General features: G+C 34.8%; 1 protein-coding gene across 1 annotated transcript in view; it reads left to right on the forward strand.

Annotated features, from left to right (window-relative positions):
* LOC149420463 (protein phosphatase PTC7 homolog) overlaps positions 1–27,017 on the forward strand; it is a 39,792-nt gene that overhangs the window by 1,628 nt on the left and 11,147 nt on the right. The window contains exon 2 of the mRNA XM_089636725.1: positions 3,716–3,895. Coding sequence (XP_089492851.1) covers positions 3,716–3,895 — 180 coding nt within the window. The remainder of the gene's footprint in view (positions 1–3,715; positions 3,896–27,017) is intronic.

Raw genomic sequence — 27,017 nt, forward strand, 5'->3', positions numbered from 1 at the left:
GGCATTGGATCCCCTTTTTAACAAGGTCTTACCACATCCTCGTGTGATTAGTTGTAATGCTGAATCACAACTTGTGTGATCAACCCCTCCAGCGTTTTAGAGTCATAAGACCAGGCGTCCATATTTTATAAAAGTATTTTTAATTTTTTTGACATTACAATTATTTCCAGTTTGCTTCAAATATTTATACTGGAATACATTAATAAAATCCTAAAAAATAATTCTTATTTGGCGCCACCATCGTCACAATCAGTTTAGCTTTAAAAATTATTTTTTTATTATATGAACGAGATAAAAGTGGAGGTACATTTTTTTCCAAATTCCCAAACAAAGCAATTGTGTTTTCGAAATATTGAGTTCTCTCAATATTTCTATGATTGGAGTTAAAAATCAAGTAAAAATGTGGTTACGTTTTTGACAACATTTTTCATATTTGATATTAAAATTTTATTATTTAGAAATAGTAATTTTTATTTTGAATGCATACACGGAAAGATAATTTTATCTAGTGTCTAAAACAGTACATAGCGCATTTGAAATACACAGAAAACATTGCAAACTGAACAAAAGTGCTGAAAGTACTGAAGGGTTAATTTATTTTTACTGTTTAACCCTTTACTAGCCACAAACATTATTCCATTAGACGAGTGTTTCTCAGCCTTCTTTATGCCATGCCCCACCGAAGTCTTTTCAAAAGTCAGATGCCCCGCCGGCATCCTTTTAATTAAACAGCAGGTAAATTTTCAAATCATATTGTAATATGTCTGTAAACATATGAACCCCTAATTAAATTAAATAAAACCTATTCTAATACATATATTATAACTGAAATTATTACAAAACACAAATTGAAAATGTAATTAAGTAGAATAAAATAAAAATTAAAACAATAATAAAACACAAGTTACAATTGAAGTTTAGTACAAACACACACATATCTTGACGCCTAATTCATTATTAAATTCAGTTACGCTTGCTACAAAAAATTTTATGTCCAGATCTAACTTATTTATTTTCAGTCTTAGGTCCCCTCTATAAGTTATATCGCTTATGGTGCTAAAAATTTTTTGTATGACCCGATGAGTATTCCCCTTTATATGTGGAATGCCTATGTGTCTCATCTCTGAAGCGTGGTGCCCCACCTCTTAGGCGTTCTGCCTCACCGGTGGGAAACACTGCATTTGAGGCTCTGAAGGACAGATCTGACTGGGGCGTCCATACACTATAAAAGTATTTTAAACTTTTTTCTATAATGCATAGATTGTTAGTCATTGGAAAGATAAATAATTATTTTTCTCAGTTTGTGTCAAATATTTACAAACAATTACATGGATAAAATCCCAAAAAAATGTATGATTACAAATTGGGGGGATATTTTTACTGACAGTTGAAAGTTAAAAAAATTATTTATATTTTTACTGTATTAATGGCATAAAATGTGAAAACAGTTTTCTTACTAATTCCCTACACAAAAGGAATGCGTTTTCTAAATATCGAATTCTTTCAAAATAATTAACGTTTCGAGTCAAGATGTCCTGGTATGTTTTTTTGTTTCATGTTTTATATTAATGTTTTTTTTTAGAAATGTCAATTTTTTTTTTCAAATACGAACATTTTAAAAATAATTTTATCTAGTTTCTAAAATGGTATTTCTTTCTACAACAACTACACAACTAAGAAATATGTAGCACATTTTAGATACCTCGGGAGCATTCCGAAATTCCATGAAATTTCTCTTGTCGTTGGGACTTGTAGGTAAAAATATTTTAAAACCTGAAGGGTTAAATTGTTACTCTTTTTACATAGTACACTCTATTTTTTAGGATTTACTCTAGGATTTTTAAAAGTGGGGGGCGCACCTTCCTTAGGGGGGCATATGAACCTGCAAAGGAGGGTGCGGCCACCTCTGTAGTTAAGGACCTTATTTACCTATTAACAAGAGTTCAACCGCTACTTCCCCAACTCGTGTGATGATAACGTTTATTGATTGGCGACGGATCCATTCCATGTTAACGTATATGCCCTGACAGAAGTGCTACAAGAGCAAGACTTAGAAAAGAAAAATTGTTTTGCTGCCAAATACGAAAATGGATAAAACATTATATTAGGTCAATTATTTCACAATTAATCCCAAAATAGCAGAGAAAGCAATCCAATTTTATTGACCTTTTTTCAGTACTTATTTGTGCGAAAGGGCATTTTCTGCTGTTGTTGTACCTTTGTACGCTATAAAAACGAAGTACCGAAATAATATTGCTAGCGTTTTACGCTGTGCGATTTCTAATGTTAAGCCAAGAATTGGAAACCTTGTGAAAACCTCATCCATCACATTGAAATAATTAAGTAGGGATTAGATAACCAAGTAGTTTTTTTTATATTTATATGAACTACTGCAGATTGAATAATTATTATTTCTAAAAATGATGGTGTATGAAACCAGAAAGTTTGCAAATACTTCAAGTACTCCGTTATGTGAAACGATTGTCCTGGGATATGAACTGTCAAACATTCAATTCATTTGACTGTAGCGAACAAGTACATATTTAAAGTCAAATAAATTTAAATGTTGTAAGGTATTTTAATTAATAGATAACACGTTTTATGTATTTTAACCAATTAACCAAGTTTTGAGTACAATAAATGCAAAAAAAAGTGTTTTTCATAAATCATTAATTAGCGATTTCTTAACTTTGTGTTTCTATAAAATCAGTTTATTTGTCAGTTTCACTGCTGAGTTTATCAGGATCATTAACAATTAGTGATTGGACAAAACTGCAATACATTTTTTAGCTAATCAGCACTATTCGGCTACACAGATTTTTTAAAAATAATGACGAATATTTGAAGTTCTCTGCACAAGCTGTCAGGTTCAAATTGACTTGACTTGACCGCTGTATTGAAGCGGAGCGCGTGTGATACCAGCTGTCACTCGAGACCTTTTACTGCCATATGTGGTTGAGATTTTAAAAAGATTTTTGCTTTGAACATGGATAGATATATTTTGTGTAATTTGAATGGATTTGCACAAAAACAGTGTATTTCGATAACGCTGCTTTTCCGCATAAGGGCTCAATGGTTTACTTTTTACATACTGTTCATACGCCATCAATGTTGAAAGATTTTTTTTAATAATGAATTTAAGAACTCTTCTTGAAGAAAGATAATCTAAAATTAAAAAAATTATGGTCATAGGGGCTTATCTTTAACCTAAACTCCGTCACATTTTGAGCATCAATTTAGTAGGAAACCTCTTGTCAGATTTTATGCCGGTCTCATCCTACCTACCTGAACCCTGTTTCTTTACCATTATCATTTTCTGTCCTATTCAGGTTGGGGATTCATTGCTTTGACAAGGATCCTCCAGGTGTCCCTATCCTATGCTACTTCAGCGGCCTCCGTCTATTGCAGACCCATCTTGCACAGCCTCTGGATTTGCTTTCCCCTGCTTTTTCTGGGGCAACCAACAAACGTTTTCCCTCTGGAATTGCCGGCTATACTGGTGATGTTCCATGTGCCGCTCCTTAACTGTGTTGCTCTAGGTTTGTTCGTGGCGCTTTACCCCGGGCTATAAAAGTTATGGCAAGCAACTGTTTCCACACAAAAGTTTTCACTGTCTGTTCTTACTGTGACATAATCAGCAGAAGAGATTGACAATAATCCAACCGGCAGGGCACTTCCTTCATTTTAAAATAAATAATAATTTGTTGAATTTCAGGCGTAGCTGACGGTGTCGGTGGCTGGAGAGCATACGGCATCGATCCCGGGGAGTTCTCCTCCTTCCTCATGCGCACCTGCGAGCGTCTCGTGGACATGGGGCACTTCAAACCCTCGGAACCAGCTGGTCTCCTGGCCAGGTCCTACTATGAACTGCTGGAGCACAAAAAACCCATTTTAGGTGAGCTAGCTTTTAAAAACTACTCAAGCATTGTTTGTTGAAAGAAGATGAAGGTTTTGAAACCTGACTATTAGTTATTCACATTTAATTTTGAACGCTGCTTTTTCACTTTTCGCTCAGTTGGTGGTAATGCTGATTACACCTTTATCTTTCCTAATGCAAAAATATGTTTATTTATTTATAATATTATACACCCGTAAGGCAGGTGCAGTCCGTCCATGCATGTCTAAAAAGATTTGGACTTCTAGCCGTAAATAGCAATAGGTACTGCAATTTAAATATTTTAATATTTCTACAACGACCTTAATTTGATTTTTTTTACAAAAATGATGTTGTAAAAACTCATACAAATATTATTATTATAAGACATCGTGCATGTTATCGTCCCATTTCTGTGTAATACGCACAGCGAATGACACGATACTAACAGCGCGGGCAAGTCTAAATACACATACATTCTTAAATACTGTGAAATGCTTAAAACACACTGCGGTGTGGAAGCAATCTATGAACCGTATGCAAGATGCTAGAACGAACGTTCTTTCCGCACATGCGCACTAAGACCCGCAAGCCAATATCTTCGTCAACTTTATACAATATTAATGACAGCATCCAACGTACAAAAACCGTCATTAATGTTCATATGTATAATGCACAGAATCGTATACTCTATTACTAATCCATTGGATTGTGTGCGCGCGCTGCTTTGACAGTTTGCTTTGAGCTTGAATTTGAGTCGAATTTTCATTGAATATTATTAACCTGAAATTTACTTTTTTATCATAATTTAAATAAATAAAAATTTATACCCAAAATAAGATGGATACTTCGCCAACGTGTTCTAAATGATAATAGTGAATTTTGTGGTTGTATAATTGAATCATTAATGCGAAAAAGTGTCTCGGCCATTTGCGGAAAAAAAAACTTATTCTGAATACTGGAAATATTGAATAATGGATTTATGGAGATAATGTTAGACGGTACCTAATTGTATCTTGTTCGTGGGCTAGCGTCTCGATGTGCATATTTGATATCAAGTACGTAGTAAGTACGAGTATAAACATTTGATGTCCAGCATCCCTTCTACAAAAAATCACCGACCGCCACTGCCGTAAGGGCTTTTATATACTTAAATAATAACTTTTGCAGCTACCCGCAGCGATCACAGCAGTCACTTCACAATAGAAATTGAGAATGAATTACGCTATATGTGTCTCGTGTTCTTGTGAGCGATTGCGGAATGCTGGCAACGTACGCAACGCGATGGGACACTGGAAAGTGCATTGAAATGTTTGAAATGTACGTAATATTGCCATTACTAGCAGTGGCGGCCGCAGCCCTAAACAGGTGGTGGTTCACTGACAATCCAAAATAAAAACAATATGACAAAAAGATTATGGGTAAAAATAATTATTCCACCTACCTTATTTGTAGATAAGGTCTATTCTACGTTGTTTGTGAAGAGCAAAAACTTCTATCACTTTTGAAGTGAAATTTGGGATTGTTTGCAAACATTTTTTTTCAATACTAAGTACAGATAAAGCATTCAAACGGTCTTGACTCATCGTGTTTCGCAAGAATGATTTAATTCGTTTTAGGGAAGAAAAACACCTTTCACTTTCCACAGATATCAAATAAGTTTTTGTACATATTATTTTTAAAAGCTTCACACACTCCGAAAACGACTCAACTAAATTATTTTTATAAAAAGTTGCAAGATTGCCACTGCACCATCGGCGTTAGAGAAATCATCTCTCCCGTATATAGCACATAGTTCATTTTTCAATTTAAATTTATCTAAAAAGATGTATGTGTTCACTGTTCCATTGAAATCACTTTGAAGAAAGTTTTCTTTATATTGAGTAAAGTGTTCACAATCAAATAATTTTGATGCTAATAAATGGTTAGTAAACTCGAATCTGTCTTTGATCTGTTGTAAGATAATATCACATACTTCGATGCAAGTTGCATAGTTCACCATTTTATTTCTTTTTGCTTTGGGCTCACCTGTTCGGTCTATGGAATCACGAACTGTCTGAATGCATTTTTCAATTAATATTATAATTAATAATTTATTTTCAAACAAACTGTTATTATTTCTTATATATTCGACACTGATTACACTCATTTTTATTTCTTATAAAGTTACAAATTAAAAGGATTATGGACTGGCTGATCTGTGATCTATTGTCCACTATCGATGAAGTTCGACGAACTTCGGATGTATTCGTGTAACCTCGGGTCAAGGTTCATCGATCGGTAATCTTCGGCAATGATCGGGTTATGTCGGCGGCGTGTGTCACACGAGAATCAGCTAATTCCTGGTACAAATGGCTAGATTGACGAGCTTCCAGTGTTTTAAAAAATACATACAAAAACGTATTTTCGTTCATTCGCAAATCTGTGCACACGGCCGATTCGAGCGCCGCGCAGCGGCCATACTTTATACTTGGAGAGATTAAAATCGCTCTCCATGATAATATTCATTGCATTGTATTGGTAAGTAAAATTTTTAAATGATTTTTATAGATTTTATAGTCTTCAGTAAGATATAATAAATTAATTTTAGCCATTACAATTTAGATAGTGCTGCACACATACGCACTATGCGACCAGCCGCCACTGATTACTAGTAACTAGAAGAGGTAAAGGTATGGCCTCCGTAGTCGAGGGGTAAGGCTCTCGACTAGCAAGCCCTAAGGTCGTGGGTTAAAACCTAGAGTGCGCAAGTAAATTTTATTTGTTTAATTTGGGTTATTTTACAATTATTTATTAATTAAAAATAATATATAGTATACTTGCGGCAGGTTCCAGAGTGGAAGATACTCTCAGTATCGCCCTGGTGGAAGACCATCATTCAAAATTGAAATGTTGCTTGAAATGGCTTTGGCCGTGTTTGGTGACGAGTTTTGAATAACCAGATACTTCCCCACCTCCTCCTCCCCATCTCCCACCCCTCCCTAATACCTTCAGCCTCACAACATACCTATTGGTGATGCCATAGTCTCACTGGCTCTAAATGGTTAGGAGTTGGAACTCTTGCGCGGTAATCACATAAAAAAGGAAAATATCAATATTTAAAAAACTGTCAACCAAATATCGATTTTTATTTTATCAATTCGTTGAAAATATTTTGTTCTAGGATTATATAAATTATAGCCTTCATAGGCTATAATTGACATGTTATGCTACGTATACATCCGCGAGCCAAACTGCCGAACTGAACCTCAACTTATGGGAAAGAAATGAAGCAATCGCAAATGGCACAAAACGCCGCTTGCAATTGCTTCGTTCCTTTCCCCTAATTCGTGGTATGGTTCGCGTTTTGGTTTGCAAATGTATACGTGCCCTTAGGAGCAAACATGTGGGCTCAGGTAACAGATTGTCTGTCGCAGTATGAATTATATGTCTATAAAAAAAAAATTGAATGCTATTAAAAATATAGCAGGTCTGAAGGTTGATGCAACCCCAGTTTCACTAAAACATTGTGTTGAATCTTGCCACATGATTGCTATCTGCATCGATCTGCATGATGTTCAAGCAGAAATATGTGTAAGGTTTATTAGTTTTGTGCGGGATGATTTCGGAATACAATTCAACATTGTCGTGTTTTCTGAATGCTGACCCCAATTCTTTTGTTACGAATAATAAGTGTGTTGTCTGCTTGTTCTGTCGTTCCAAGAAAATGAATTAATTTAAAACCGTAGTCGTTTTTTAAATTGATAATATTGGCATCACAGTTTGATATACAAATAATTAGATGAGCTTCACACTACCAGTAATCAAATACTGCTTAAGCTCGATAATAATAATATTTGGATGATTTGTATAGCGCTGTTTTTGTGCAAAGTCACTGTACAAATATATAATACATTTCTACAAATGTACATATGTTATTATTCTTATCTATACTTCAAAGAGTTGATCTGAACTGTACTCGCTACCTCAAACACTTTACTTTCAGTCTTTTAGTGCAATGAATTTTGATGGTAAGATCAAGTTAATCAAATACTTGTGTTGGGCTTTGTCACGAGTCAGGATAATGGAAGGGAATTACGAGACAATCTATAAAAGTGAATGAAGCAAGAAGCGTGTGTCAAGACCGCATTGTTTGGCCGTCCGTCCACTCTGCCTTCCCCTGGGGAAAAATGCGTAGTGGTTAATTAGTTAATTTTTGTGGATCTGATTTAGTATGGAGTGCTCGTGACTTTATGGCTATAAAGAGAAGCAAGTCTTTTGTCTTCACCAAATTTTGAAAGATCTGAACTGTTTTGATCCTCAAAATGTTAATCCTACCTGCATAAGATGAGAACCTTTCTCTTGGGAAGTTAATTATTAATAATTTCATTTTTTTGGAAGCTAAATACATATTATTTTCTTATCTGCATTTATTTATTTAATGTCTAATGTTGAAAACTTTTTATCTTGATGATATTTTTTTTATTACCTCTATTCAAACAAAATAAGATCATACCTTGTAAATGTCCTAAAACAAGAGAGCTCCAATATCTTAAAAATAATTTTCAAAACTTAACAAGATGAGCTTTTAATTACTAAAAATATTGCATGTGTAGTGTTAAGAAAAGAGTATCACTGTAGCAGCACCCCGGTAAGGCTAGGGTACTGGGTTCAAGTCCTAGATGCGACTATATCTTTTTCTGATTTTTCTGTTTCAAATTTTCGTTTAATAATCGCTAATATTATTGTCTTCAATAATTGAATAACATAATAATCAACATTACAACTTTTAACCCCTTGGGAAATTTTGGAAGTTATTTTTCTGTAAGGTCTTTTTGGGAGATATATCGTCCTGCCTGACACGGTCTCATAAAAATTATGCCATCTCATTTTATATTTTGGTGAGAAATGTGATTTAAACAGTGTTAGAAAGAGAGACGAACTTACCGCACTAAATTTACCGCAAACGCTTCCTATAAATTAAAAATACTTTTATGAAACAACATTTAACATTTGAGAAATAGGTATGTTAAGGTTTGCAATGTTATACTAAATATTTTTTATTTTAAATGAAAAAATGAAGTCACAATAACTTTTATAATACCTTTGTCTAAATAAATACGTTTTTTAGTTTCGTATAAAGGAATGCTTACAGGGTACACGATAACCATTCATAATAAACCAATTTTAATATTTTTAATTGCATATGTCGATTTGTAGTACTCAATTATGAAAGAGTCTTTCATCTGCTTTCAAGAACAGTAATATATGTTCAGAAACAGTGAATTTATCTGAAATCTACGCAATCTGCATTCTGACAGTTCTCTTATGATGCTGCGTATACATTTGCGTGCCGAGCCTCGAATTATGGGAAAGGAAACCGCAAGTGGCGTTTCGCGCCATTGGCTGTTGCTTGGTTCCTTTCCCATAATTCGAGGCTCGGCTCCCGTTTCGGCTCGCAAATGTATTTATGCCATTAGACGTAGGTACATTGCAAAATGTCGGAGGGTTTAGGGGTGAAAATTAAATATAATTTATTTAATGTGATTGTGTTTAATTTGTAGAACTTGAAGAATGAAACTTTATGTGAGAATAAACTACTTAACGCAGGACATTTCAATATTATGTAGTACTATTCATGTGTTGCATACAGATAAGATGATTCGTCTGAGAGATTCTTTGTCAGTGGTGCCATGCAGCCTACATTTATTTACCTTTTGTGTAATTAATTTAACTTATCACCTTGGAGCAACTAAAAAACGGTGATGTAATAATTAGTGTTTTCCTTCTCAAGTGACATAATGAAGAATGGAAGAGTATGATTTCTATAATGAGCGTGTAATGTGAACAATTGCTTACTTCCTAGTTGGTTTTATTTGATGATGGCCACTCATGTTTCCCTTCTATTATGTTGGCACTTAGAATCTATGATTTGGTCTATATCCTGTGGTCCAGTTGGGGACGAAACAAAAATCTGTGTGTGTTATCACAAATTTTCTAATTCCAATAGTTTCCCGGCACTTTGTATGTTAAATTTTATTTTTTACTAGCTGTACCCGGCTACGCGTTGCTGTGGCTCAGTTTGTCTGTGCAGATAGAGAAGCAACATGTTGCTTTGCGTTCAAGAGATGGTGCTGTTTTTACCTGCATAAAAACACATATTCAAATGCAACGATGTGTCTTAAAGCAATTTGTGAAAAACTTTGGGAGATTTAAGATTTCGAACAAACGAACATTAACATTTTTATATTTGTAGAAAGATAGATTATTATTCTCTTGTATTAGTAGTAAGTATGTCTGTTCTTTTGCTGTGTTAAAATGAAACTACTGAAAATTAGATAATTTTCATGAAAATTAGATAATTTTCATGAAAATTAATTACCTAGCCATTATAATAATTAGATTAGATTATCAACACATAATCATTTTTAGTTACACAATTTCTTCAAGGACTGTTATTTATTTATTTACAGTACAAGTACCTTTAATTACAAAATAGAACATTTTTTACAAAAAATAATTATCTTTAAATTGAGGCATTGCCTATCCCAAAATAAATAGTTTCTGTTTGATGCATAATGCACTTATCTTTGGAAACGGCTAAAAGACAAATCAACTAATGAAAGAAATATATTTTTTAAATATATTATTGTAATATTTTCGTATTATCACTGTAAATGTTTTATGGGATGTGTGGGATTGCACAAACCTCCCAACATTCTGGAATAAACTCGTTATGATTATTAAAATGCTCCTACTGCAATGTTATGTGTCAATCGTTAATTTAATTTTTTTTACTTGTTTTTTCATGGGATCAAGTTAATTTTATTTTTCAGCTCAGCATTTAATTATCAGCATCATATCAGAAGCTAATTGGATATATTTTATTTTATTTAAGACAATTGATTAAAGATTTACTTATCTTAATACCTGGACATTAAAATTATTGTGTAAAACTGATTAAAAAAATAATTTTAATAAACATCATAATTTAATGACACTACGACGTCATGTTGTGCAAATGTTGCCGAGCACATGTCTTTATCAGCTGATTTCAGTTCTTGATTCAACCTTCACAAATGCATTATTCAATTGGTTCTCTTTGAAAGATTGAAGGTCGTGGGTATTTTGTAAATGCTAAGAGATAAATCGCTTCTGGGAATATGGTTCAATAAATAGAAATGTTTTTTAATGTGAAAATTGCACAACTGTCTGGAGCCTGTGAAACTAAGGCATCTTTAATTGGAGTATGTTGTTAGGCTGAAGGTAGTGGGGAGGGGAAGAGAAAGCTGGGGAAGTTCCTGGCTATTCAGTTCTAGTCACCAAACACGGCTAAAGCCATATCAAGCAACGTTTCAATACTGAGTGGTGGTCTTCCACCAGGGCGATACTGAGAGTATCTTCCAGTTTCGAACATGCTGCAAATATTCCTTATATTATTTAAAATGTGATTTTATTGTGAAATAACACAAATTAACCAAATAAAATTAACTTACTCCTTGACCACGGAGGCTGTTTTGAGTGGAAATATTCTATGTCTTACTTGAAAGTTCAGTGTTACATGCAGAATAGTCTGGATTAAGAACCTAAGTTCCACGACTTATTTCTGTATTTAGTCCCTCATAGTGTATATTGTACATGTGTGAATCTTGCAAAATCTGCCTCGACCTCAGGAATGCTTTCGTAAAAATAAACTTGCTGATCGTCAGCGCAGCAGTGAGACAAGAGACCAAAGGAGTCGATTATTTTGGTGACATCATTTGTATAAAGCATGAAGAGAAGTGGACCCAAAACGGATCCCTGGGATACCCCTCAAGAAAGTGTTGCAATGTTAGTGTTTCTGCTATCGTGGTACGAGAACACGCCGTCAGATGGAATGCAGGAAAACACTTCTTCTTCTTGACATATAAATTTATTAATTCACAATATAATTGCAGAGGATCTTATTTTCCTCTGCTAAAACTTAAACTGAAAGAAATAAAGGTCTAGTTTCCTCTATTCTTCAGTTTTCCCTAGGTTTACATAAACCTAGTAATTATCTCACGACTGACTGCGTAGGTACCTACTGTACCTACCAGTTATTTCAACACTCGCTCCTGCGTAGGTACGTCTGTACCTACCCGTTATAGCAACACTGCAATACTGACCTTTTTCTGGGAGGTATCTGTATTTAAACTAAATTCTGAAGGACATTTTACCAAAATAAAGATGTTCCACCCGCTCGTTGGCAAACAACATTCTTAACATAAAATAAAATGCACTAAACTATTTTTAATGATACAAACGTGACTTAAACAATACAAATATTTTAAAGGGATTATTTTAAGGGACATGAAACTTTATTTGGGGTTTTTATTACTATGGGACAGGGGTGGGAAAGGTATTGGCAAATATTTTTAGGCATAATGGTTTAACTAGGGTGATCATAAAATATAAAGCGAACAGCCCTATTTGAAAGCTGCCGCTGCTTGCAGTAAAATGTCACTAATTCTTAAATCATAAATGATACAAACAAGGCAATATGTTTATAAAAATACCAGGCCAATGAATTGTTTTATTGTAGGGTCGAATCTGCAAATGTGGGAAGCTACACTATCTTTAAAAATACGAATTGTGAGAACTGGCCTGAAGGTTAAATTTTACTGAGCAATATGTAATAGTCGCATTCTGGAAGATACATACCTCCTCCCGTGAAGTACTTCACAAAATAGGCTAAGAATGCGACTGTTATCTTTATTAGGTACCTACTGCATGTCTACGAAAATTACCAGTTAAATTTATTAAAATGTCTAAAATACAAATATTTATGCTACTCTTAAAACTAGAAATTCCGTGAAATATGTAAATCTTATGACTAAAAATTGTGTAATAGGTAATGTCTTAAAACTAGACATTCCGTAAAAAATGTAAATCTTACGACTAAAAATTGTGTAGTAGGTAATGTCTTAAAACTAGAAATTCCGTAAAAAATGTAAATCTTATGACTAAAAATTGTGTAGTAGGTAATGTATTAAAACTAGAAATCCCGTAAAAATGTATATCTTAAGACTAAATAGTTGTAGTAGGTAATTTCGCATTCACCTCCCCCTTTAAACCCGCCTTGAGCATGTATGTATGTAATATCTTGTATTAATTTCTTCGCACTTTCTACTGAATTTACACTATCTAAATAGTCGTCCATGTAATGTTTTGTTTTTATTGCTTCGACGGCCTGGGGAAACTGAGATACAAATTGATCCGCGTTTTTATTTTTTACGAATTGCGCCGAACAAGGTGATGATTTTGCGCCAAAAATCATTGAATTCATAGCGTATACAGACGGGGCTACCTTACGATCTTTTCCTCTCCATAAAAACAACTGAAACGGTGTATCTTCATCAATAATTTTAATTTGTAAAAACATTTCTTGGATATCGGCGGTGAATGCAATTTTATTTTGCCTAAATTTAAAAAGCATTCCTAGCAGAGAATTATATAGATCGGGCCCGGTTAAAAGCCTATCATTCAAAGAAATTCCCTTTGATTTTGCCGCCGCATCAAATACAACCCTAAGCTTTCCTGGCTTATTTGGGTTGTAAACAGCAAAATGTGGTAAATAAAATTTATCCGAGCTATCCGGATACCTACCACTGAAATTGAATTTTTTTGCATATCTTTTATCTAAATAATGTTGTATTTTGTCGCAGTAGGCTTCCGCAAATTCAGGGTCTTTGTCCATTCTCTTTTCTAAAGTTTTTAATCTATTTTCCGCAACCTGAAGACTATCAGGAAAATATCTTTTTTCTTCCTTCCACAGCAAACCCGTCTCCCAATGACACCCCTGACTAGCGCGTTTTGTGGTACTTTCTAACAGGGAATATGCACGTTTATCATCTTTGCATATTTTCGGGCTCACTACTCCCATCTCGTCTATCTTAAAACTCTCTTTGATAATTTCATGCAATTCGCTATTTTCGTTTTCCTGAACATGAAAATTGAATTCTACACTATTTCCCGTTTTATTTGAAATATGGCCGAGCGCGACCCAACCAAGCTTTGTATAAGATAATGATACTTTATTTTTATCTCCCTGAACTATTTTTCTGGAAATAATTAATTCCCAGTTGTTTTGCCCAATTAACATTTGGGGTTTTACATTCTTTTCAAAGTGAGGAGCGTTCTTTAAGTGTTTATTACTCGAAATGTAAGAATTAGATAGCGCCATTTGAGCTGGTATCTTTAAATCCCGAACGGTTCGAGCACTAGCTATGTACGATTCTACTTCGTTTTTACCTTTTATTTTTACATTTATTGACATAGAATCCGCGTTGTTGGAGCTCATTTCATTGACTCCATGCAATGAGAGGTCACTAACTGGTCCAGACAAACCGATTTGTTTGGCTACTTCTTGGTCTAACAATGTGACGGTTGACCCATCGTCTAACAGCGCATGAATATCTCGGCTTCCGAGTGGCCCGTATACCGTAATCGGAATAATTTTTAAAAGTACTTGATTACTTTCCCACGTGTTTGTGACAACTTCATCGGTTTCCACCCGATTGTGATTAACCAATAAATCATGAAATTTTTTGTTTGGTGATTTTAAATTTATTTTACAATTAAAACGGGAATGTCCGTACCCTAAGCACTTGTAACAAACATTATTATATTTAGCAATTTCCCATCTTTGCGTTATTGGGACATTTTTAAATTTTTCACATTGCCAAATCTGGTGTTCTCCTTTGCAAACACAGCACGGTGGTTTTCCATTATTAGTGGTGTGATAAAGGAATTTTTTTGACGTATCGTACGGACGTTCGAAATGATTATTTTTGGATGCATAAGGCCTATTAAAATTTTGTTTATTTTGATGTTGATTAGCTTGCCGTGGATGATAATTATTACTATACTGCTTGAAATGGTTATTGGAAGCGAATTTAGTTTCGTTACTGATTTTAGAATTAAAACTTATTCCTGAGTCACGTGAATTAATTACGATTTCTTCCAGCCAAAGTGATAAATAGCAGAGTATTGGCTGTGTTGTGTTCCGCCTATCTTTGTCTGTAAGCCACAACGTTCGTAGTGTACTAGGTAGTTTACCGATTAATGTCGATAACAAATCTGGATTGTGCAAATGTCCGATATTTTTAAATGATTTTAACATAGAAATTAAATTTTTTACTTTACAAGAAAATCGAATTATGGCGTCTGAACTGATATTCTCATCTAATTTACTTACATTTCGGATCTCACCAATAGTTTTTTGTATGATGTGATCCGTGTTGCCAAAAATATTTTCTAACGTATTTATTATTTCCTTGACATTGCAAGGAGATAATAGAAGGGAAGAAACTGCGTCACGCGCCTCTCCTTTTAACGCTTTTTGTAATCTATATAAATTTTCGCTGTCAGATACTTTTAAGAAGTCTGTGGTATGATAGTATATTGATTTGAACGCAATCCATTCAATTGGATTGCCGTTAAATGTGGGAAGATCATTAACTTTGGGCCTGGTATTATATAAAGACATTGCCTTACCAATTGATTCCGCGAGACGGTCTTCAGTTATAGCAGGTGTTGGTCCCTGGAATCGGCCCTGCGACTCTGGCCACTGTTGCCCGTCGCGTTGCTCTGCTAAGTTGAATGGCTGCTCTGATGTAGGCAGCTCCCAGCAGCTACTGCTTGGCTGCTGATGCTGCGTCGACTGCAGCTGAAGAGATTGCCCTACCGAGGGCTGCTGATCCGATGTTCCTCTGGGTGGGAGTAGCTCGTACCGCCCGCCCTGCTGCTGCTGCTCCAACCGCTGTCCCAAGTGCAGCGGAAGAGTCTGCTCTGCCCGAGGCTCCAATTGCGATGGGAGAGTCTGTCCTGCTAAGGGCTGCTGCTCTGATGATCCTTTTGGTGGGAGTAATGCGTACCGCCCACCCTTGTGCTGCTCCAACCGCTGTTCCAATTGCAGCGGATGAGCCTGCTTTACCCGAGGCTCCATTTGCGACGGGAGAGTCTGCCCTGCCAAGGGCTGTTGCTGTGCAGTTCTTGTGGGCGGTTGTAGTGATAACCGCCCATCATGGAGCAGTTCCTGTTGCTGCTCCATTTGAACTCGAAGAGGTTGTTCATCGTGATCTCCAAGTTCTGATGATGAACTGTGATGTGACTGGTCCACCCAGTCATTGACTCTATCCTCGAGAGTCCGTTGCGAAGTCCTTGATGCAGCTTCTAAAACGAGCGCCGCATGTTGCTCCTCTGCATCCAATATTGACATTGCTGCAGCCATCTTTGCTTCGGAAGCGGCCATCTTTGCTTCGGCCATCTCCGTAAGTAGGCGGGCCTTTTGTCTCGTGATGTGCACCTTGGTTTCTGAAGCTTTTATTTGAGCCTCCGTCCAGCTGCTGCTGGTTCCCGCCTTGCTGCCGCAGACAGATGACGTCTTTGAGTGTTGTCCCGCTTCCATGATGCTGCTGTTCCCGATGCGGCTCGAAGGACCATATGTTTCTGCTATCGTGGTACGAGAACACGCCGTCAGATGGAATGCAGGAAAACACTTCTTCTTCTTGACATATAAATTTATTAATTCACAATATAATTGCAGAGGATCTTATTTTCCTCTGCTAAAACTTAAACTGAAAGAAATAAAGGTCTAGTTTCCTCTATTCTTCAGTTTTCCCTAGGTTTACATAAACCTAGTAATTATCTCACGACTGACTGCGTAGGTACCTACTGTACCTACCAGTTATTTCAACACTCGCTCCTGCGTAGGTACGTCTGTACCTACCCGTTATAGCAACACTGCAATACTGACCTTTTTCTGGGAGGTATCTGTATTTAAACTAAATTCTGAAGGACATTTTACCAAAATAAAGATGTTCCACCCGCTCGTTGGCAAACAACATTCTTAACATAAAATAAAATGCACTAAACTATTTTTAATGATACAAACGTGACTTAAACAATACAAATATTTTAAAGGGATTATTTTAAGGGACATGAAACTTTATTTGGGGTTTTTATTACTATGGGACAGGGGTGGGAAAGGTATTGGCAAATATTTTTAGGCATAATGGTTTAACTAGGGTGATCATAAAATATAAAGCGAACAGCCCTATTTGAAAGCTGCCGCTGCTTGCAGTAAAATGTCACTAATTCTTAAATCATAAATGATACAAACAAGGCAATATGTTTATAAAAATACCAGGCCAATGAATTGTTTTATTGTAGGGTCGAATCTGCAAATGTGGGAAGCTACACTATCTTTAAAAATACGAATTGTGAGAACTGGCCTGAAGGTTAAATTTTACTGAGCAATATGTAATAGTCGCATTCTGGAAGATACAGTTAGGGTTCCATGATAAATCATTAAAAGTGATGAAAAGGGAACCTATAAACCTAACCTTTTTAACCTAGTTTTATCATCACTTTTCATGACTTTATATCACTTTTTAAAGATGTGTTGAATTGTCAGTGTTTTGAGTTGTCCAGTTACTTAACTTTAACTACACGAGTTGTGACAAAACTTTAAACAATATTCAGGCGTCGATTCAGTAGCATGAAAATGTGCGTTCGCTTCATCAGTTGACGAAAGATGCTGTGATTTATTTGCCAATTAAAAAATTTTCAGGTCATTTATTATTATGTAAATTAGTTGATTAATGGAAAAAATTAGTTGCAAGATGATATTGTTAACTCTGAATTTAAAATATATGATCGAAAAATATGACGCTTAATAAATAAGTTCCAATGGTCGAGTTGTTTATGACGCCTGCTCCGGTAAGACAAGAGACCCTGGGTTCGATTCATAGTTGTGACTGTTATGTTTTTCTTTATGTTTCGTTTAGATCTATTAAAATTATCTTCTTCTTTAATGATTAATTGGAACTCAAAAATTCTACAAATTATATATTTTATATTTGATAACTCTTACAAAGCTAAATGTTAAAACAAATCCCTTTGAATTTAGCAGTATTAGTAATGCAAATAACAAATATTTTGCATTCTCAAATATTTGAGCAACTAAACAAACTTTTTAGGATCATTTTAATATTATTTTTTGAATATGACATTCCTTTTTGCCAGTCACTTAAAATTAATTACAACACTTTTACAGAAAGGTTGTTATGCATAATAAAATGAATTGACCTAACTAAGGACGGGTTGTTTCGGAGAATCTGAACAATTCATCAAATTTCAACGTTCATTTTCAAGTTCTGTGAAAGATTTTTTTTAAGTTCTGTTTTTATTTCAGTTTTGTCAAGCAACTAGCCTACAATGATATAAAAACAGAACTTGAATAAGTCTTTCACAGAACCCGAAAATGAAAGTTGAAATTTGATGAATTGTTCAAATTCTCCGAAACAACCCGTCCTTAGTTGAGGCCAGTTGTTCCATAGAATTTGAACAATTCATCAAATTTCAATGTTAGGACGGGTTGTTTCGGAGAATTTGAACAATCATCAAATTTAAATGTTAGGACGGGTTGTTACGGAGAATTTGAAAAATCATCCACAAACCATAACGAAGGTTCTATTCAAGTTCTGTTATTATTTCAGTTTTGTGAAACAACTGGTTAATAATGATATAATAACAAAACTTGAATAGAACCTTCACAGAACTCAACTTCGAAATCCGGAACCCATCATTAATCTTCAAGTTGTGCGAAAGTTCTATTGAAGTTCTGTTATTATTTCATTCATATGAAACAACTGGTCAGTTAACTCACTGATGATATAATGACAGAACTAGAATAGAACCTTTACAGAACTAGGAAATTAACTTTGAAATTTGATGAATTGTTCAAATTCTGTATAACAACTGGTCCTTCATATCCAGTCTAATTCCTGCATATAATACTAATTAATTCATTAAAACAAGATCAGTTAGAATTCCCAAGAAATGCACTACACATCTTGAATTTAAAAAAAGTCCTTACTTTGTTGGCCTCTTGAATGAAGATGGCTTTGATTAGCTTAAAAGCTTAATTTCCTTGATGTATTTTTAATAACATCGTAAAACCATATCATTTTATTATTGAATGTACCACTTAGATACTAGTACTTAATAGTACTGACTTTCTGGAATTTTTAACAGTTTGCATTTACGATAATGCACTTTATGCACCTTACAAGTGATAATAATACTAGCAGGCTTATTGATGTACTAGCAAAGATCTTCCACAGCAAAATATCATTGTAGGCCAAATCCTAAAGATACAAATTTTCTCAACTTCTCACATTTGAAAAATGGTGACCGGAAAACTAATCAAAATGACAATTCAACACTCCTAAAGTGATATAAAGTCATGAAAAGTGGTGAAACAATAACTCAATTAAATAGGTTACTTAGGTTAGGTTTATACGTTTATTTTCATCGCTTTTATTCAATTTATGTTACTTTTAAAGATGTGTTGAGTTATCATGGAACCTTGAAAAATATGTTGACAGTTAATTTGATATACATATATTTAAAAGCTACTCTTGGTGAAAATTATGTTCTAAGCTTAAAATATTTGCGTTGATATAGAAAATCCATACAGATAAAGCTGTGCAGATTTCATGACAACAGCCTGAAAGATTTTTTGCCATACAGTTAAGATTAACTTTTTAAAATGTTTTTGCGGCCTTGTAAGAATATTTCCATTGATTATCTTTACAGCATTTTTTTATGTGGAAGCCAATTAACTTCAAAATAAATACTTATCTAAACTGTGCTAAAAAAAACATAATGAATTTGCACACTGTTAAGTTTGGTAATAGCTTTTAAAGCTGACATTCATTAGGGACATTGTATAATCATCATTTCCCCCAACCTTGCCTCAATACCAATTAAATATAGGTACCATTGAATGTTGTCAATTTATTAGCAGCAGAATTTAACTACCTACCTAGTATATACTAACCCAATGCTTTTGTGCTATTAAGTGGCTATGATGTAATGGCTTTGGATGACATGCCTCTTCCAATGAATTTTGTTTATGGTGTGTTTGTAATATTTGGTTTGTAGGTGTTAGTTTGTTGTTGAATGATTTTTCAATGGTATTGTTATTGTACAAAGTCTGCTGTGTCTATAATTTGTCTTATTCATTGGTTATTCCTTTTATAATAATTGTTATTGTGGCTAAATGGTTTTATTTTATAAGGCATCATTTTGTAATTTTGTGTAGTTCATTATTCTCTTAAAATGTTTACCTATACTATCTGGATGGATCCATCGTCCTTGACCTCTATAAATCAGTGTATCTGTTGATAATCAATATCAGATTGATTTATTGTCAAATAAGGGAAATTACCGTGATATCAGAAATTTCTCTAAATAAGTGGGCTTGCAGCTGGTTACCGGCCGGTTTTCTCGGCCAGTGCTGATCTTTGTGGAAATATACCCCTACACTGGCCCTGGCCCGGGAATTATCTGGTGATATGCTAACCCGGAGCATAGCCAGCGCCGGGCCCGGCCTGTGGCGGGAATACGTGGCATTTTCAAAAATCAATTATCGCGCCTTGACAAAATAACAATTCATTTGATAATAATACCTTATTCAAAATGATGCGTGTCATTATGTTTTTTTTTTCAACATGATTGTTAAAATATATAAAATGATATAATAAATACATAAAAATGTATTTATTATATCATTTAAAAATTTTAAATGTTTGAAAGTTCTTCACCAATTGCTTTGAAATTTTGACACAACGTTGAATTCGCCTACGTGTGTGTTTTTATATACATATATTATATAGATATCACCTGTGACAGGTAAAAACATGTTTTTTTTTTTAATGCAGCATGCGCTATCGTTTCTCTATCTGCAGAGACAGACTGAGCCACAGGAAGAGGCGGGGTACAGCTAGTGATATAATTAATTAGAACATATACATCTGAATGGCGTACCCTGCACGAAAAATAACAAATCAAAGGTGTTTTCAAAAAAATAATGACCTTTATACTACTTGGAAAACTCAAATATTTTCACTCTCGAAACACCATAGAACGAAAATGAATTTTGATATTCATGTACTGTTTTTTTTAATTCTATTAAATTTAACTTATTACTTTTATAAAATTTATAATAATATGTATTTACACTCTCTATGGGATGTGTGGGATTGCACTAACCTCTCCAGATCCCAGAATAAAGAAATTATTATTATAGACAAGTATTTGCATACCTTTACGCATACGGTTAATACGTTTTTGAATGGTTCTCTCGGTTAATTTAATATTGCAATGCCGTGATGAAAATAATCATAACAGATTAAAATAATTTAACATAAAACATCATTATATTTTTCAATTTAATTTTTTAATCCCGGTAAGACGAGAGATCCTGGGTTTGATTTCTAGTTGTGACCGTTATCTTTTTATTTTTCTGTGTCTTTTACTGTTTCATGTTTCGTTTAGATTTATTAGTATTATCTTCTTCTTCAATGAGTAATTTTTAAATTTATAATTATTAATTAATTTTTTAATTTTTAATTTTATAACTTTCATCTTGCATCTTGCTAAGTGTAAGCTGGATGAACGCAGTTAACTGGTCACTTAGGTAAACTTAAATTCTTTTAAAATTATTGTACTTGTAGTCCTAACTCGCAACTTCTGGATTAATGCTGACGATTCTGGTTGTTATTCCAAAGAGTGTTATTATCTTGTGAAGCTACAATGTTTGTGCATTCTTTTAGGCTCAATTTGCAGGCAAATAGTGGTTGCAGGCCCATTTTTTTTTTTACAAGTTATTTGCATATTCAACTGATTTGTATGCGGCAGTTGTGGCCTTAGCAAAGGCTGAATAAATAATATATTTGATGAAATAGAGGTCGGAAAGTGAACACCTTGTATGCAATTCATAAACATACAATGAAGTATTAGACTTAAACCTGCGCCCTTGAGGTAATTTTGCACAAAAACGGCGCTATATAAATCATCCAGGCAGCCTGCTTGCCACAGACACTTTTCTTTATATGAATAGATTTCCGGTTTCAGAACAATTGTTCCTTCCTCACGGCAAAATTTATACTAACTTACATGTATTAGGCCTTTTTTTGTTGGTTTTTATTTTTTGAAGTTTTGAAAATGGCCTTGAAAGCCGAAACAGCTGTAACAATAACAAAAACCAAAAATACTTGCAGAACTTAATAATTATATTATTATATTTGATTTTAATTAAATATAAAAAAAAAAAATGTATTAGTCGTTGAAGTGGGTCTAGGGGGGTTGACTAAGGATTAGTGAAGAGTGAGGGGAGGAGATAGAATGGGAACATATTTAAGATGATAGGTTGTAAAATAATATTTTTTGTTTGTTAATAATAGAACTTATTATGTATGTAAAAACCCAATGGATGTCTAAATAAATAAATAAATAATACTGCGATCATTGTTCTATATCCAGTTCTATAATATTACAATATCCATAAAACAGAAAATTTAAATACTAAAGATAGCAAAAATTGCATTCTAAATTTAATATTTTTTATTTTGCCTCGTAAAAATGTTGTTGAGTCACTTCTGTTGTTAAAATGTTGGCCACATTAATTAAATTGTGTGGAAGTTCTTCGGGCACCAAAATACTTCTATTAACATAATAATTCTGAAATCACACGTCTTGAAACACGTGACTTGGCCAGCTCCCAAGTCTAATATTGAATATAGCTTGTGACGGTTGTTTTTTTGCCAAAACAGGTTGTCCTTACGTCTTGGAAATTATTTTGGAATTTCTCCTTTCATTCCCATTGTATTTATTATCGCCATAAACCCAAATATAATCGAGCTTTAAAATAAAAAAGATCTATTGTGTAGAGTTCTCAAGTAACGAATATACAGACCCTTTCAGGCAGAAGTCCCCATTTGCAAAACACAGTTTTGAGGGTTCCATGGCAACTCAGGACAGTAGCAATCCAACACATTTTTTGAAAAGTGTTATACAGTCATTAAAAGTTAAGAAAAAAAAATTGGCCTATAAACCTAAACCTAGCATAACCTAGTTTTTTTTTCATCACTTTTCACACTTTATATCTCTATTCAAGAGTGTGTTGAATTGCCAGGTTACCAGTTTTCCGATATCACAACATGAAAGTGGAGCATTAAAGAATAGATGGTATTGTTTGTGTCATATTTAGTCCACAAACATTGTATGACTGAAAACTTGCGATATGGTCTTGCTAATATTTTAGGTATATTCTACTGGTTTGTGGATGAAAGGTCCAAAGTATCAGTTAAGGGCGCTACGGGTTCAATCCTCGGCACAAGCAACATTTTCCACTTAGTGGATAATAAAAAGCAAATATTTTCATGTTATTCATAAACTGGGAGTATAGACATCCAAATTGATAAACCAACCCATCAGGGAAAGGGGAACAAGCCAAGTGCACGGCAAGTGCACAAGCGGCGTGACCGTCTCCCTTTCTGTGATTTCTGAATAAATGACTGACAGTGTACACAGCATGCATTGTAATATCACTATTTAGTCCGCGAAAATAAAATCAGCTTACGAATTACTAGTCCCTTTTACAGTGGAGCGCGAATTGCCGGCTGCATAAAAAACTATAAATCCCAAATTAAGTAATCAAAAGTTCAGGCTAGTCTCCAAAATTGAATATTTTTTACACTGTTTAGTTAGACACTTTTGCAAGTGCGTTATAATTTACCCAACTCACTCATTTTTAGTGTCGCTAGGCTAGGCGGTTTGGTTAAAAATGAACATTCAGATGCTGCACAGAAAAGTCCCTTAAGACGAGACAATACCCTAAAATAAAGCCAGAATCTTAACCACCTTAGTGAAGCACAGTATTGCACAGACCTGCAGTTGAATTTGCCCAGATGGTAATTTTAACAACATTAGTGATGTAGCCATGTAAAAAGAATATTCAGCGGGCGGCCCGGCGTAATGGACTGACCTACGGTCGACTTTGCCCTAGCTGGCCTTGAAAATCTATATTTCTGTGGGGTTTATTTTAATTATTTCTGTTGAACGTATTACTAAAATCTCAAATTTTTCTAGAGGGATCCCTCGGGAAGTTACTAACTCATCGTCTAAAAAGAAAATATCTGGGGCTTACTACTGATTTTATAGTTGTTTAATATTTTTATAAATTTTTCGAACTGTTTTACATAAAATATTTTTATGGTAAGGTCCGATTTTTATTAGTGTTAAATATAAATAACTTACATCAGTAGAGATCCCTCTAGAAACATTTGGGATTTTAGTAATAGTTCATCAGAAATAATTAAAATGTGAGCGTCTAGCAAACCCCCGTTATTAGAGTTTTGTGTTGCCTTAATAATGGACTGCGCTGCAAACCATTGCCTTACTTTCGCGAACTTTACTCTTCCTTGCAGGTTCTGGTTGTTTCAATGTGCGCTCTTCAGCGGTCAACTTGTCACTGATGTCATAGTTTATTCAAAGCATTCACAAACCTTCCTGATGTCAAAAATATCGTCAAGTGGTTTGTCTCCAGCTCGTTGAAATGATACCCAGATTTCATGTTAGGGCAAGTCTTTTAAATTGAATGTCTATGCCTGGGAGGGTTTGTCTTTCATTCCATGTAAAAAAAATAATTTTGTAGAGCCATTTTAAAAGGTGTAATTATTTCACATAAAGGTTAATTAATACCTACAGCTGTGACAAAGTTTACATTGAAGTAAATTAATGTGTTACAGTTATCCTTTTATAGATAGTACTTGACACAAATTGTAAATATGTAATATTGCAATTATTCTATATGTCATGTTGCAGTCAATGATTTTACTACTTAAGACCTGTTTTGTGTGATAAGTTACTTTTACAATGTGGATCTATGAATATGGAGCTTTGAATTGCATTTATTTTATTAATGCTGACAAATATTTTATTATTCACTTTTTTGTAACAAATTGATCCGCTATATTTTGTAATGAACTTTATTATTCTGACTAATAAATGCCGCCTTTCAAACAACAATATATAAGAGGATTTGCAAATTAACAATAACGTGCATGCTTTGTTTGTCTATAGCAGTGGTTCCCAATTAGTGGTACGGCTAGGGGTATGTGCATGCAAACATTAAAATCGTCGAAATATATTTTGAGTCAATCAATCTGCGTATGACACCTGCACGGGCGGCTATTTTGAACAACATCAAAAGAGTTGCAATACTGCAGGGAAGAATATTGTCTTGTGTTTTGCGAATTATTTATTTATCTTTTTGGCTACAAGGGGTATGCGATTTTAGGCTCTTTTTCGAAGGGGGGTACTCAGGAAAAAATTAATTGGGAAGCACTGGTCTATAGTCTATAGAATCAGCATAGGGAGTGTGGCGAACCCATCGCTCAGGGAGTGAAAACACGACCTGCAATAGCCATCCCAAGCTAAGGTGTGAGCTACCGTGCTCAGGCTGAATGACCTGGGGAACAGTGTCACGAACGGTGCCTCCGAGAAACAGGGTCGCATCTCGGAGTATTTAGACTTTACTCCAGCACTCGGGGCTCTGCTGGAGTAGAGTAGTAGAGCTGTAGTAGACTTTCTATTTCCCTGGATACCTGTGGGACGAATATTGGACCATTTGAAAACTTCCTTTTCCCTCGCGGGCCTTCAAGGAACTGAGGGGGAGTGGACTCTTCTGCCATGGGGCCTTCAGGGAACCAAGGAGGAGTAGACTCCTCCGTCGCGGGGCCTATAGGGAACCAAGGAGGAGTGGAGAGGAGAGACGAAATCCTCTTCCATCCTGGGGCCTTTAGGAAACCAAGGAGGAGTGGAGAGGAGAGACGAAGTCCTCCGCCATCGTGGGGCCTTTAGGGAACCAAGGAGGAGTGGAGAGGAGAGATGAGGCTCTCTTTCCTTGTGGGGCCTTCAGGGAACCAAGGGGGATTGGAGAGGAGAAATGAGACCTGGGAATACACATTGTGGAACCAGAAGACATAACACATATCCAATAACAACCCTGGTGAACTTTATAAAAGGGACCAGGTGACTGTTAAAGGAATAAGGTAAAATGGGAGATAGCACAATGCTCCTATGGCCTAAGTGCTCATGGGAACTATGTGTAATCCGTCTCCGCTCTATAAAAAAAAAATAGTGTATAGAATCTAGAACGAGTTTTATATTTTCACTTTCATAAAGATATCTGTTCCAATAAAATGTATTATCTGTCACATATTGACACGGACCAGGATAGTAACTAGAAGATAAAACATGTTTGTTTACTTCCTGATTTAATTCATGTTTCCAAGCAGATTTCTATGGAAATTTGCACTCAGTTTGCACACAAAGGAATAATTCCCCAGTTTTATAAATATTACAGCATTCAGCTAAATTCAACTGTACGCCATATAAACAATTTTAGTACTGCAAATTGCATATACGTTTTGTTTGCTTAACTGTGATGTAATGGTGGAAAGATTTAGCTGCAAATTTTTTATTCTGTAAACTGCTTTGCATTCGCCTTTTATAATTTCTGTATTATGCTATTTTCCAAAAAGTCAATAAAGTACAATGGAAAATATTTTAAATATCGTGATGTACAAGTCTGGCAGGTCCACCGTCTCTCTTTCTCCACAAACTTGCGAGTTGTCTTGCTTATATGGGCCCCCAATACTCAAGAACAAATACTAAGTACGAAAGTATCTTTGACATATCTGTTCCAAACATCTGTTCTAGTAAATACTCTTCACCTCTGGTATTAGGCAATACCGCAAAATAAGAGTTAACCCAGGCCTAATGATAATGTGAATATTGAAAATCGTTATTTGAGCTTTTCATTGATCAACTTTGGTTGTTATTATTTCACAGTGGCATTTGTTTACACTCCTTTTTGAAGGTTGAATCAATGTTAATTTGCTTTTATTGGAAGAGTAATTGCCAACTGAGTGATCTATGATTGTAGTCAATTTTGTTATGGTTATTAGAGGATGAGAAGCAATGCATACGATGCCACTATCAATGCTGTAGCTGCCAGCTGCCTATAAATTCAAATGGAATTAGTTTTTTTATTGTATTTTTACACTTGGTAACCACCACTACCACCGAACAATGAAAGGAGAGACTTTTAGCGAAAGTAAGGACCCTGCATATAAGCAACGTTAGTTGTGGCGACAGTTAGCAACAGATTAAAAAAAATCTCCCTAGTTTTGTGTTGTCTTGTGCGCACAACGTATAACGAATGGATTTTAATTGTTGCGACCTGGACTAAATCCTTCATCTCATCCCATCTTAAGTGTCTATGTAG

Source organism: Hesperophylax consimilis, chromosome 10 (assembly GCF_061612785.1).
Source record: "Hesperophylax consimilis isolate HC1 chromosome 10, BYU_Hcon_1.0, whole genome shotgun sequence".
Classification (NCBI taxonomy): Eukaryota; Metazoa; Arthropoda; class Insecta; order Trichoptera; family Limnephilidae; genus Hesperophylax; species Hesperophylax consimilis.